Genomic DNA, 15,487 nt, shown 5'->3' with positions numbered 1-15,487 from the left:
GAGGGCTGAACACTACTTTCTGAAAGGCAACCAGAGATTGACAACAAATGCTGCCCTTGCCAGTGATGCCCACATTTCGAGAGTTAATTTTTCAAAGGTGATTAAAGAAGTAATCTATCTGATGGACCTTTGGATTAGGTAGCACAGGTTTTTGACTTGTCATGCCTTGTATCTGTAAAAAAAAATATATACATTTTACAAAAGTACAAGATGGAAAAATATTCAAAAATTATTTGTTAAATTAATAATTCAACTTGATTGCTTGCCTGGGGACCCAAGTACCATGTCCATATCAAAAAATGAAGTTTTGGGAGCATTAATATGGATGGCAGTGATTGAGTTGTTGAAGAGTATTGTTAATACCTAGACTCTGAATTCACCATAAGATAATTCTCTAATGTGTGTGACAACACCATGGTACCCGTGTACATTGGGACCTGATTTTCATTGCAAGAAAAGAGGGAGAATTAGGATGATAATTTTTTTTTTCAAAGATCAGGAGAATCAATTTTACCAATCCACTTGCCAGTAAAAATGTGAGAATTTGTCATGGAAATTAGTGAAAACAATTTTAATGATCTCTTAAGCTTTTGGCCACCAGGTTAATTCTTCAATTCAACAGTAGTTATTTCCCCCTAAACCGTATGCAATTTTTTAAAGTTCTGTTTTTAAAACTTGACTGGACTGAACTTGAGGTGGGTAGCATGACCACATTACTGTATCAGTGACCACATCATTGCCCACTTACCTTTGTTTCGAAACCTAAACATGACAAAGGAGAATGGCCCTTTTAACAATCACAGTGCTTACAATATATAATAGAGCTGGCCTGAACACAAACCAATGACCCGAATGTAACATAAGTAGTGTGTACACATGCATGTGGAAGATAGCACGTGGTCCCATGGGGGATTAACTGCTTTTTGTATTTGCTGTTAGTAAAGGTCACTCATTCAAATCCCAATTACACATAGAATGTATAGCACGGGAACAGGTCGCTCTGCCCAACAGGTCTTATGTGCACCTGAGGTTCACCACAACTAGTCAAATGTAGCAGCAAGTTCTAGATTCTAACCACACTCTGGGTAAAGGAGCTTCTCAGAAACTTCTTTTTGGATTTATCAGTAATTATCTTACACTGATAGCCCCTAGTTTTGAACTTTTGACCACTGTAGCGCAAACCATCATCTTATCAGATGGAAAGCTGCCTGACAGACAAGAGTCCTGGACCGCCCCACAAATGAAAACACGTTCTCAACATCTATTAAAACCGTTGCATAATCTTTTTAAAAATGCTTTATAAGATCAGATTCCATGTGGCCAGCGTAAGGATTGGAGTGTGCACTGGACGGGGACAATAATATTATTTCAGGGGCTAGTTCTTTATTAATTGTGTGCCTTGAAGCACTTTTTGTTCGACACGGGGGCAATCAAGAGTCTCCTTTTGGATTCGTTGGAAAAGGGCACAGCTTCAGTTTCAGTCCAATGGCATAAGTCAAAGTATGTGCAGTACCGCGCCTTGTTATTGATACTGGGCACAAAGCCCGCACTGATAGGAATCTAGCGGTGGGGGTGCCCCTTCAGGTGTGAACTGTGTGTCAGGTGAAACAAGCAGCGTGTGTGATTTAAAATTGCACACTGATTCACTGAGCCTGAGCGAAGGGAAGCAGGGAGAGCTCGCTTTACGAGCATTGCCGACGACTTCATTGGGAAACTGTTCACGTCAGCTGCGGGTCAGTCCGCCGTGCTTAAAGCGGTAAGACACGCTAATTTATTCTGAATATGTTGCAGGGGGCGAACACGATAAGAAAACCCCGGTAGCGTGGAAGACTTCTCGATTCTCAAGAGCAATGTGAAACAAAGGAATGCTATTCGCACAGCGTTTAAGGTAGCAAATGAGAAGAGTGGGCCTGGGAAAGTAATGATAAAGGCAGCGAATTCCCTCCGGCAAAGTCAGAGCCTGCAAACAGAGCCGGCTTCAGAGTTTTTTGTGTGTGTGTGGTGTTATATTGTGGCCGGTTAGAGAGCAGCTTCTGTTCGGAGAAATGCCGTTCAGGACAGACTGCTTCAAACTGAAATGTGTAAATATTCCCTTCCGGTTGTGACTGTGTAGTAGCTGCTTTTGATCCAGCGACGCAAAAGCAGTTAGATCAGCAGGAAAGGGTAATGCTGAGAGAATTGAAGGTTAGATAGCCTGGGATAAGGATAACTATCTTGGCGGACGGGTAGGGGAGGTAGGAGATATTTATTGCCAAGAGCGGTAGCAAGAATTTAAAAGGGGTGAGCTCCCCGGGGATCTGTGTCTGGATCTCAGCATTTTCAATTTTGTTGCGCGTTAACAGCCTGGGTTTAAAATGTTCAATAGCACCTTGTCAAATTTGGGTAGGTTACGAAGCAGGCAAGGGAGGGGGCAGTTGAACCTGTGGCGTTTACAAAAGATTAAATCGGCTTGGACAGACTAATATTAGACAGAATTCAATATAGATTTGTGTAAGCAACAGTAAATGGGAAAATTGGTGAGTTAAATGTTTTAAATGTTGTTAAAATATGGGAAGGGGAAGTTGAAATAAATCTAGAGGCGTTAGTAAACTCAACATGCTCAGACAGGGCAATAGGCAACAGAACAAACTTGGTTATCTCGCCATACCAGAGTACTGTACAAGTCAAAGCAAATCTTACTGCCTTGTCAGATTGCATCTCCAGTTTCATTAACAAGTGCTGGAGTTATGCAGAGGGGCCACAAAACATGAGAACATGATTCTCTGATGTTAGTCATGAGGAAGGATAAGAGATTCCCAGCCTTGAAAAGAGTTAACTTAAAAGATGTATGAGTGAGTAAAGAGAATAGAAAGGATGAATCTGAAATAATGCTTTAACTTAAACTTGACATTAAAACCATTGGAACAGGTATGAACTGGTGTCAGGAAGTTGTCAGCTTTCACTCAGTTGGTAATACCCTCAGTTCTGCGTCAGAAGATTGCAGGTTTAAGCCCCACTCCAAGCACAACAATCTAGGCTGACACTTCAGTGCAATACTGAGAGAGTATTTGTTACCTTGTCAGAAGTACTCTCTCTCGGATGGGGCATTAAACCAAAGCTCCATCTGCCCTGTCAGGTGGATGTAAAAGATCCCATGACAACTATTTTTTGCAGAAGGGCTGGTGAGTTATCCCTGCCAGTATTATCCCTCAATTAACATCACAAAGAACAAATCTGTTTGTTATCACTTTGCTTTTGTGGGAGTTTGCTGTGTGCAAATTAGCTGCCATATTTCCTCCATTACAACAGTGATTACACTTCAAAAATACTTAATTGACTGTAAAGTGCTTTGGGACATTGATGGTCATGAAAAGTGCTTTCTTTTTCACACACTGATCAATATATGGACTTCTGGGTAGAATAGTGGAAGCAAAATCCTTGAGATTCTTTGAGGAACAGTTGAATATTGTGATTGTGAAGAGGTTGGGAGGAACTCTACCTCTGAATGGAAGTGCTGAATAGCTTTCCTTATTTGTATCTAGCTTACGATCTTTAAGTATTATGATTCATGTGACCTTTAGGTGTGAGTACAAAATGATCATTCAGCTGTTTTGTTCATTCTGTGGTGGAGAGCAATGCCAGGTTCTAATTTATATTTCTGAGCAGAAAGTGTCCCAGGTCAATTCTATACACACAATAAGCATTGTTTTTCAAAATAAAGTAACATTTTTGAATAAGAATCCAATCTATGAAAGGTACAATTGTCACAAAGTCCAACAGGACAATTATACAGTTTGCCTGGTCTGGGTGAAAGTTTTTTCTTATATTGATACAAAATAATTGGCATAGTTGAGCCAACGTTATTTTGATGTTTTTGTTTTTAGAGCCACATATAACCATCTAGAAGATCTAATCTGACAGTACTTTAGACTCTCAGCTATACTGCGATTAGTGCAATGCTCCATTCAAAGCACTCCAGCCACTGTACGGATTTGACTTTAATATTAAACTTTAAAATTATTAGTATAACAAACTTATCTATCCTGTTGACACTTTTCTAACTTCCATTAGCAGTTACAGACAAGTGAGCAGAGCTATGTTATGACATTTAAACATACTTGTATTCCCTCATGTGATTGGGTGATGGTTTGCACTGGCTACTGACTAAGGGAAAAATGGTGATAGAATGAGAATTAACTGGTATCTGTAGTCTAACTGCACTAGAGGAGGCCCTTGATTGTTCATTCAGCACTGATAGAATTGGTTACTGTGATATGGATAACATGCAAGATTGCAAGTACAGGTATTCAGTTTATATTTTTTGATAACCCTTATTATGGTTAGAGGCTTTGTGTTTATTTATCTTGCTCAGTTGACATCCTGTGATCTTGACCCTTTTCACATGGGTTAAGGTCCTGAAATGCAGAATTGTTGATGCAAAGAAAGAAAAAAGTCTTTGGTTTATATAGTGCCATTTACAAAATTTTGAAATGTAATCTCTGTTGTAATAGGAAACATAACATCCAGTTTGTGCACAGCAAGGTCCTTCAATCAATAATGAAACAAATTACCAGATAATCTGTTTCAAGGGGTAAACACTGGAGGTAAACTCCCCTACCCTTCTTTAAATAGTGACATAGGATGTTTAATACCCACCTGAAATGGCAGATGGTGCCTTGATTCAATTTCTCATTTGCAAGATGACATTTCTAACAGTGCAATCGCCCCTCAATATCTAGGCTGGCATTTCAGTGCGGTAATATGCTCAAGATTCTGTAGTGGGGCTTGAACCCATAACCTTCTGATTCAGGTGAAAGCGTCACTGAGTCAAGGCTGACCACCTATTTTTTTTGTCAGGTTGTGGTTTTTTTAATGTGATTTCCTACTTTTCATTAAAATTACCTAATCTAGTAGGATAGATGTTTTATATATAAAAGTGTTAAATATTTGTCGTGTTTCAATCATATTTACGTCAAAAGCATTTCAAAAAATAAGGAAAGAAGTCATCTCATGCAATATTAAGACAGAAAATTCTGGAAGTACTTAGCAGATCTGGTAGCAAGAGTTGGCAGGAGAGAGAAATAGAATTAATGTTTCAGGTCTGTGACCTTTCATGGTTTTTTTAATGAGCTAACTGGAAATTTATAGGCTAATTCTGATCTATCGATTTCCCTTATCAAACAGAAATTAAACGTAAATTAATTCTGGACTTTGCTTACTTACAGTACTTAAATGTTGTAGCTTTAAAGGTATACTCCAGTTTAAATGTAGCTCCACCTTAGCAGCTCCTTTCATTATCTGACCTACTGTGAGCAACACTAAGAAGACCGATCACTAACAAAATAATTTTATGGTGCAGTCCCCACCACACCACCACACACTAAGGACGGGTAAATCCGTATGAATGAACCATGACATTATGGCAGAGGCTGGCCTGACCGAAAGTAGTGTATTTGGGCACAAAGTTAAATGCCATAAATTTATTTACATTTCCAACATTTTCCATAACAATAAACGTAAGAGTATCTTAAAACACTTGGGCCAGAACTTTTACCTCAGCCGGCGGGCGCGCGCCCGACCCGACCGAGCGTGAAATGATACGCGATGATGTCGGCCAAACGTGCCGATGTCAACATGCAGTTGAACAAGTGATAGTTCGGGGTTGGCAGGCATGCGTGGAGCTAACAGCGCTCCCGCCAACAATTAAGTTGCCAATTGTCGTTACATTTTTCGCTGCCCATTCAACCTTATGGCTGACGGGCAAGTGAAAAGGCCAAGCAGCCTTTGCATTTTTTGGAAACCTCATTGACGGGCGGGATGAGGTTTCCGAAAGCAAATACAAATAAAATGAAAACTTTATATTTTTAATTAAAAACATGTCTCTGCTCATTTGACAAAGCGGGGCCTGCTCGCCGATGCATAAAATGACGCGGGGAAACGTCTGGCGTGCGTCCCGACGTCACGCTGCGCCATTTAGATTTGCAGTTCGGCAGGCGCACAGCCGAATCAGCTGCGCGCCTGCCGAACTGTCAACGGCCTATTAAGACCATTAAAAAACTAGTTAAGATGATTAATGGACCTGCCCATCCAACGTTAAGGTTGGTGGGCAGGCCGGGAGCACAGGGGGGGCTTCAGAAAAAACATGAAACCTCATCCCCGGGCAAGATGAGGTTTCATGAGGGTATTTAAATTTTTATGAAATGTTTCAATAAAAGTTATGGACGTGTCCCTACTCATGTGACGTGTCACATGAGGGGACATGGCAGGGAAATTTTTTTAATCACTTTTTATTTGAAGTTTTCAATCGGAGCCGATCTCCCTGAGGCAGCACTTTGCCTTAGGGAGATCTGTGCGCTCTCCGTGCGCATGTTCAAAAGAGCGCACTCCAGGCTGAAGGAATGCCCCCCACCCGCCTGCACAGGGAGCGCATAGCGCTTCCTGGCGCATGTAACGCTGGTCGAGCCTTAATTGGCCCGCCCATGTAAAATGGCGGCGCTCCCCCTCGACCGGAGGCGTTGATTGGAAGGTCGCTCGCCCACTCCCTCACTCTCCACCCCCCCTCCCCGTCCCCCCTGCCAAATGTTGCCCATGCTGTCTGCTGCAGATGTGATGCAATTGCACTCTGGATCTGATTTGTGGCAAGAACCTCAATGAAGGCTATTCAATTTGGAATATCATTTAAAGTGGAGCTGAAACTTTGATCTTCTTTACTGCTGTGTGGATCATCTATGTACAACAAATATATATATAAAAACAAAAAGCTAAAAGCTACTGCGGATGCTGGAAATCCAAAACAAAAACAGAATTACCTGGAAAAACTCAGCAGGTCTAGCAGCATCGGTGGAGAAGAAATCAGTCAACGTTTCGAGTCTTCATGACCCTTCGGCAGAACTCCAGTTCTGCCGAAGGATCATGAAGACTCGAAACGTTGACTGATTTCTTCTCCACCGATGCTGCCAGACCTGCTGAGTTTTTCCAGGTAATTCTGTTTTTGTTATGTACAACAAATGTCTGTCCTTACTTCCCAGTTAAGTTTCAGCAAAGGGAGCAGTGCACTGCGGGGGTGGTGGTTGGAGTGGAGGGAGGTGGTTAGCTTAGTTGACTAGATGGTTAGCACGTGGACCAGGTTAACACTAACAGCAGGGGGTTCAATCTCTGTGGTTCTGGCTGAGGTAGACTTGGGGCCTGCTCTTTGCCTAAAACAATCACAGCACTTTATTGTGGTTTGGAGAATAATCACTAAGGATCAGAGAACTCTAGAAGAAGAAGCAGTGCATTTGCACAGTTATTCCTAAAGAATAAAGTCATCAATCAAGGGCTGCGCAGGAAGCACACTAGGCATTGAGTCAGGTTTTGCTGTAACAGGGTGTCTAATGGCATCTGCTGTTATTTGGATTACTCGATCCTCCTTTCATTTCAAAGATATTTGCCTATTAAGTTGCTAAATTTGCGAGCTGATGATGGTGCAGCAAGGTAAACCAAGAACCTGGGATCTCAGTCAAGAGAGCAATCAACAGGGCTCCTTGACCAATGAGATTTAAAGATTGGGCATAAACATTACAAGGACTGAGAAGAAAGTGTAAATTACACTCGGTGAATTCAACATTAAATCAGCTACAGAAATGGAAAGAAAAATTGGATTGAGAGAAAATAAAGAGTTAAAGAAAAAATTGATTTTTTAAACATTTTATATGTGACATTTGTAAATCTCTAGCAATAATTAATACTTGAAAGAATGAGACACCTGTAATGCTTAATTTTCAGTCTGAGGTTGATTGGCATTAATTAACAGCTATCACCTCATTAAGTAGGTACATACATTCGTAATAATGAGATGTAACTTCCTATGCAAATAACAACAACTTCATGGCCAGGATTTCCCGGTCGGTGAGCAGAGAGTGTGGCCTGCTCGCCGACGCGTAAAATGACACGGGATGACGTTGGGCGGAACTCCCAACGTCATCCCGCCCCATTTCAATTTGCAGGTTAGCGGGGGCTCAGCAGAATCAGCTGTGCGCCCGCTGACCTGTCAATGGCCAATTGAGGCCATTGACAAAGTCATTAAAGTAATTAATGGACCTGCCCGTCCAACCTTAAGGTTGGCGGGCAGGCCAGGAGCACTGGTGGGCTTAAGAAAAAGCATGAAACCTCATCCACGGGGAGGATGAGGTTTCATGTAGGTTTTAAAATTTTTAATAAAAGTGTCAATGAAAGTGATGGACATGTCCCAACTCATGTGACAGTGTCAAATGAAGAAATTTATCTGTTATGTTTTTAAAATTTTTCCGGACAGGAGCTGATCTCCCTGAGGCAGGACGTAGCCTCAGGGAGATGAGCGCACTATTTCGTGAGCATGCACGAAAGAGCACACTCTCGGCTCAGGGAATAGCACCCCCCCCACCATCCGCATAGGGAGCGCATAGCGCTTCCTTGCAGACTTCACGTTGGGCGAGCCTTAATTGGCGGTGCACCCCCAATTGGAGGCGCACCTCCATGCACCCACTCCTAAACTTCCCCCCCCAACAGTGGTGGGGGGCGGGAATCTGCTCCATCGTTCAGTGCAGAACAGTGGTGTGAGACAGAGCAAAATATTGCTTTAAGCTCAATTTGAGCAACAAATTTTGCAGGTTTGTATTTAACCACACATTTCCACCTCACCTGAAATCGCTGTGCAAATTATGCAAGAGTGGCATTAGCCTCATTGTTATTTTGACAGCAGAATATGGCCCATTGATCGCTTAAAACCAACCATTCCCTGTGCATAATCACCAATTATCTTTAATATACTATTATCATAATGGCAGTAAGTGAATGGAGTCACACAGCAAAGGCTGTGGCCCCCAATAAAATCTCACCTATGGTACTGAAGACTTGTGCTCCAGAACTAGCGTCATCCCTACCTAAGCTGTTCCAGTACAGCAACAACACTGGCATATACCTGACAATGTGGAAAATTACCTATATCCATCCTGTCCACCAAAAAACAGGATAAATCCAATCCAGCCAAGTACTGCCCCATCAGCCTACTTACAATTAGCAGGGAAGTGTTGGGATGTGTCATCGACAGTGCTATTCAGCAGCATTTACTCAGCAATAAATTGCTCACCGATGATCAGTTTGGGTTCCACCGGTACCACTCTGCACAGAGCATTATAGACAAAAGAGCTGAATTTCAGAGGTGAAGTGAGAGTCAGTCACCGATATATCAGGACAACATTTGACCAAGTGTGGCATAAAGGAGCCCTAGCAAAATTGAAGTGGGAATCAGCGGGACAACGCTACACTGTTTGGATACATACCTAACACAAAGACAGATTATTGGAGACCAATCGTCTCAGTCCCAGGACACTGCTGCAGGAGTTCTTCAGTGCAGTGCCTGAGTCCAACCATTTAAAAAAATTTGTTCCTGGAATGCGAGTGTCGCTGGCAAAGCCAGCATTATTTCCCATCCCTAATTGCTCTGGAGCAGGTGATGGTGAACCACCTACAACCTTCAAAGGGCAATGAAGAGGCAATCACATTGATGTTGGTCCGGAGTCACATGTAGGCTAGACTGGGTCAGGTTGACAGATTTCTTCCCTTGAAAGGCATATGGGATTTTATTAGTTTAATGATCATTAATAATAAGACCAACATGTTATTCCAGATTTATTGATTCATTGACCTGACTTTTTCAGGTGGCAGGCGGGCTTGGCGGGGCGGCTGCAGAGCTGATTGCCGCCCGCAATCGGCTCCGTGCAGCCTTTTTACGCAGGCGGGCCAATTAAGGCCCGCCCAGCGTAAGACGCGAGCGGTAGCCCTCAGTGCTACTTGTGTGGGCAGGGGAGGAGAGAGAGCCGGGGCCAGTGCTAGCGCTTCAGTTTCCCCGAGACACGGAGCTGCCTCAGGGAGGCTGAAGGGCTTCTGACCTTATTAAATAAAAGGTTTAAAAATTTATTTAATCATTCCCACTCATGTGACTGATTAAATAAATGTGTCACAGGAGATGGGACATGTCTTTATATTTATGAAAAATTTTTAATTCAATAAAAGCTTCAGGAAACCTCATCCCGCTCGTGGATGAGGTTTCCTAAAAACACTTGGCCTTTTCGCCTGCCCGCCAACCTTAAGATAGTGTTTACAATTACCTTAGTTAGTTCCTTAAGGGCCTTAATAGGCCGTTTACATTGCTGCAGGCCTGCCGAACGAAACATTGCAACTCAGCGCGATGACGTCGGGATGCGCTCCCGACATTATCGCGCGTCATTTTACACATCGCTGTGTCAGGCCCGCCCCCTCACGCCGACTGAAAAATCCTGCCCATTGAATTTAAATTCCTTGAGCTGTTGCTGTGGTGGGATTTGAATTTATGTCTCTGAAACATTGATCTGGGACTTTGGATCACTCATCCAGTAACATTACTATTATGCTACTGTCTTCAGCTTCAGCTGCTTCATCCTTCCCTCCATCTTAAGGTCAGAAACGTGGATGTTAGCTAACGATTGCACAGTGTTCAGTTCCTTTCATAACTCCTCAGAAAATGAAATAGTACGTGCCTACATGCGGCAAGATCTGGACAACTTTCAGGCTTGGGCTGATAAGTAACATTCGTGCCACGCAAGTGCCAGGTAGTGACTGTCTCTGACAAAATAGCATGTAAGTATCTTCCTCTGGGATTGGGCATTGCCACCGCTGAATTCCCCCCACCAACATCATCCTGGGGGGTTACCATTTACCAGAAACTGAACTGGATCAACCATATAAATATTATGATGGCAAGAGATGTCAAAGGCTGCAAATTCTGCGGCAAGTAACTCTCCTCTTAACTCCCCAAAGTCTGTCCACCATCTACAAGACACAAGGTAGGAGTGTAACTGAATACTCCCCAATTACCTGGATGAGCGCAGCTCCAACAACTCTCGAAGTATGATACCATCCAAGATAAATCACCCCACTTGATTAGCATCACATTAAGCAATTGCTTCCTCTACCACTGGCACACAGTGACTGCAGTATGTATCATTTACATGATATGCTGCAACTCACCTAGTTTCCTTCGACAGCACCTTTCAAATGCTCAACCTTTACCACTTCGAAGAACAAGAGCAGCATATGCATGGAAACGCCAGTTGCCCTCCAAGGGTACCCTGACTTGGAAATATATTGTGGTTCCTTCACTGTAGAGTCATAGAGATCTAGAGCACAGAAAAAGGCCCTTCGGCCCATCGAGTCTGCGCCGGTCAAACAAGTACCTAACTATTCTAATCCCATTTTCCAGCACTAGGCCCATGGCTTTGTATACCATGGCATCACAAGTGCACATCCAAATGCTTCTTAAATGTTATGAGGGCTTCTGTCTCTACCACCCTTTCAGGCAGTGAGTTCCAGGTTCCCACCACCCTCTAGCTGAAAAAATTCTTCTTCACATCCCCTCTAAACCTCCTGCCCCTTATCTTAAATCTATGCCCCCTGGTTATTGATCCTTCCTGTCTACCCTATCTATGCCCGCTCATAATTTTATACACCTCAATTATGTCCCCCATCAATCTCGTCTGCTCCAAGGAAAACAACCCCAGTCTATGCAATCTCTCCTCATAACTAAAACTCTCCAGTCCAGGCAACATCCTGGTAAATCTCCTCTGCACTCTCTCTAGCGTAATCACATCCTTCCAATTAATGCGGATTCCAGAGCTGCACGCAATACTCTAGCTGTGGCCTAACCAGCGTTTTATACAGTTCCAGCAGAACCTCCCTGCTCTTGTATCCTATGCCTCAGCTAATAAAGGCATATATCCCATATGCCTTCTTAACGCCTTATCAACCTGTCCTGCTACCTTAAGGGACCAGTGGACATGTACACCAAGGTCCCTCTGATCCTCGGTACTTCCCAGCGTCCTACCATTTATCATGTATTCCCATGCCTTGTTTGTCCTGCCCAAATGCATCACCTCACACTTGAATGGATTAAATTCCATTTGCCACTGATCAGCCCGTCAATATCCTCCTGTAATCTAAGGCTATCCTCTTCACTATTTACCATCCCACCAATTTTCATGTCATCCATGAACTTACTAATCAACCCTCCTACATTCAAGTCTAAATCATTTATATATACCACAAAACAACAAGGGACCCAACACCGTTCCCTGTGGAACCCCACTGGACAAATGGGGCATCCAGTCACAAAAACACCCCTCAACCATCACCCTCTGCTTCCTGCCGCTCAGCCAACTCTGGATCCAATTTGCCAAATTGCCTTGGATTCCATGGGCTCTTACCTTCATTATCAGTCTCCCATGTGGGACCTTATGAAAAGCCTTCCTGAAATTCAAGTAGACTACGTCAAATGCATTGCCCTCATCTACACACCTGGTCACCTCTTCCAAAAATTCAATCAAATTGGTCAAAGGTGACCTCCCCTTAACAAAACCATGCTGATTGTCCTTGAATAACCCCTGCCTCTCCAAGTTCAGATCAATTCTGTCCCTCAGAATTGCTTCCAATAGTTTCCCCACCACTGAGGTTAGACTGACTGGCCTGTAGTTCCCTGGTTTATCCCTTCCTCCCTTGTTGAATAATGGTACCACATTAGCTGTCCTCCAGTCCTCTGGCACATCTCCTGTGGCCAGAGTGGTATTGAAAATTATTGCCAGCGCCCCTGCTATCTCCTCCCTTGCCTCACTCAACAGCCTGGGATACATTTCACCTGGGCCTGGAGATTTATCTACTTTTAAGCCTGCCAGACCAGTTAGAACCTCCTCCCTTTCAATGCTAATTTCTTTAATTATATCACAGTCCTTCTGCCTGATTTCCATATGCACGTCGTCCCTCTCACTTGTGAGCACCGACACAATGTATTCATTTAGCACTGTACCTGTGTCTTCGGCTCCACACACAAATTACCACTATGGTCCTTAATGGGCCCTACTCTTTCCCTAGTTATCCTCTTACTCTTAAGGTACTTGTAAAATAACTTTGGATTTTCCTTCATTTTACCTGCCAATGTTTTTTCATGCCCCCTTTTTGCTCTCCTAATTTCCTTTTTAAGTTCCCCCTCTACACATTCTATACTCTTCTAGGGCTTCTGCTGTTTTGAGCCCTCGGTATCTGCCATAAGCCTCCCTTTTTCTCTTTATCCAATGCTGTATATCCCTCGACTTCCATGGTTCCCTGGATTTGTTGTTCCCACCCTTTATCTTTACTGGAATATGTTGGCCCTGTACTCTCCCTATTTCCTTCTTGAATGAGTCCCACTGCTCAGATGCAGATTTACTTAAAAGTAGCTGCTCCCAGTCCGCCTGGCCAAACCATATCTGAGCTTATTAAAATTGGCCTTCCGCCAATTTAGAACCCTGATTTCTGGCCCATCCTTGTCTTTTTCCATAACAATCTTGAATCTAACAGAGTTATGATCACTATCTGCAAAATGGTCCCCCTCTGCTACCTCTACCACTTGCCTGGCTTCATTCCCTGAAATTAAGTCCAGAACCGCGCCCTCTCTTGTAGGACCTTCTACGTACTGGCTTAGAAATCCCTCCTGGATGCATTTTAAGAATTCCGCTCCTTCTAAATGTATCACACTATGACTAACCCAGTTGATGTTGGGGGAAGTTGAAATCCCCCCCTATTACTACCCTATTATTTTTACACTTCTCTGAAATTGGCCTATATATCTGCTCTTCCATTTCTCTCTGGCTGTTTGGGGGCCTATTGTACGCTCTCAGCAATGTGATTGCTCCTTTTTTGTTAAGTTTTACCCTTTTGGCTTCATTTGAGGAACCTTCTAAGATGTCATCCCTCCTTACTGCTATAATTGATTCCTTGATCAATATTGTGACACCCGCTCCTTTTTTACCTTCTTCCCTGTCTCGCCTGAAGACCCTATATCCTGGAATATTGAGCTGCCAATCCTGCCCCTCTCTCAACCATGTCTCTGCGACAGCAATGACATCATACTTCCATTTGTTAGTTTGTGCCCTCAACTCATCTGCCTTATTCATCAGAATCTTTGCATTATAATAAATACCATCCAACCTTGCCAAACTCCCTTGTGCCTTAACTGGCCTATAATTTCTATGCCTTCCAGACTCACTTGCTCTCTCTTTTAATTTTGGCTGTGCATCTTCCCCTGCTGAACCTCCTCTCAGGATCCCAGTTGTGTCAAAATCCTGGACCCTCCTCCCTAAGAGCACTGTGGGTTTATCAACACCACATCGACTGCAGTGGTTTAAAAAGGTGGTTCACCACCACCTTCTTGAGAGCAATTAGGGATGGAAAATATTTGTTGTCCTAGCCAGTGACACCCACATCCCATCAATGGATTTTTAAAAAAATCAGTAAACACAAGTTCTTCAATTTTTCCTGTCATTTCTAAAAGAACCATCTCTTGATTAAAGTAGACATTGATATAAGCCATTTGAATTATGTAAATAATTGGGTGTTTTCATGTAACTCAACAAATTTAATTTCCTTTTTTGTGTCTTGAGTGTTAGCAATTTTCAAAATTAAAGCATTTTGCTCATTTTGTGGTAACAGTTTGTTCTGATTTTTTTTTCTCCTGGTTTTTACACTAATGATAAAACGTGAATATCCCTCTGAACAAATCCTGAATGTTTAAATTGGTAATAAAAGTAAGTTTTAAGAACTGCTCCTTTTTCTATTTAGATTCTGTGGGTGTAAATGAAATAACAGTAATTTTGTTACTAATAATATCTACTGTAATCAAACAATTACTTCTGTAAATGTTGTATTATGCTGTTGAATTAAAACTGGAGAAGTAAAATAAAAAGTCATTCTAGAATTGTTTCTTCCATTTCTAGTCTAATGTTCTTTTTTGTTTTACTAAAAATGTAATTCTATTTCTGGGAAGTTATTGTCGTTCCCCACCCCCTGTCTCCCGTCCCCTTAAAAGAAACCTGTCTTCACAAAGGGCACCTTATCTATTGTTTAAGCACAAACAGAATACGATTGCTTCAACTATATTAACGTGGATTAATTTTTCACTTGTGCCTGATGACTGACAGAACATTCCCCATTCACTTGCAACCTGATCAGATTTCCTAGGCAATGCATTGTACAGCAGATGATAAAAGAATCCATACTGTACCTATTTCCTTTGGTTGACTGGCTGGTTGGAAATTTAGATGGAGTTGGAGGAGCATATTTCTCCTTAATTTAAAGTCTTAGAAACAAAACTTATTCATTTGAAGAATGAGGCTGTATTAGATTTACAATTAAATTATATATAGCTCTTTTTAATGCTGCTTCTTCCCACCTCCAACATAATCAATAGGATTGGTTAAAATGTATTTATTTTTTTAAAAACTCTTTTCAGGAAGAAATCTTCGCTCGTTACTTGATAATTGTGAAAGTATTTACGTGCTCAGTATTATATCTATTCACAGATCTATAATATTTGCTAACTGAAGATATGATGAACAGGAAGCAGTTTTGTTAGCACAGTATAGTTGCAAATGAGAGGTTAGTACTATAGTTAAATTCTGTGGTTAGAATAAAGTAAGATGGTTTT

General features: G+C 42.2%; 1 protein-coding gene across 3 annotated transcripts in view; it reads left to right on the top strand.

The window, feature by feature from the left end:
- The first annotated feature begins 1,612 nt into the window (after positions 1-1,612).
- Positions 1,613-15,487, top strand: part of pla2g7 (phospholipase A2, group VII (platelet-activating factor acetylhydrolase, plasma)) — a 112,233-nt gene continuing 98,358 nt past the window's right edge. For 2 of the 3 annotated variants that reach the window (XM_078541567.1, XM_078541564.1), the window contains exon 1: positions 1,851-1,888. In XM_078541567.1, coding sequence (XP_078397693.1) covers positions 1,866-1,888 — 23 coding nt within the window. In that variant the 5' untranslated portion in view covers positions 1,851-1,865. Of the gene's footprint in view, positions 1,757-1,850; positions 1,889-15,487 lie in introns of those variants that run through there. The other variant, XM_078541565.1, reaches the window with a different exon arrangement.

The sequence above is a fragment of the Cetorhinus maximus genome, chromosome 5, assembly GCF_964194155.1.
Source record: "Cetorhinus maximus chromosome 5, sCetMax3.hap1.1, whole genome shotgun sequence".
NCBI lineage: Eukaryota > Metazoa > Chordata > Chondrichthyes > Lamniformes > Cetorhinidae > Cetorhinus > Cetorhinus maximus.
Note: the sequence above shows the minus strand (reverse complement) of the source record. Positions and strands in the feature narration are given on the sequence as shown.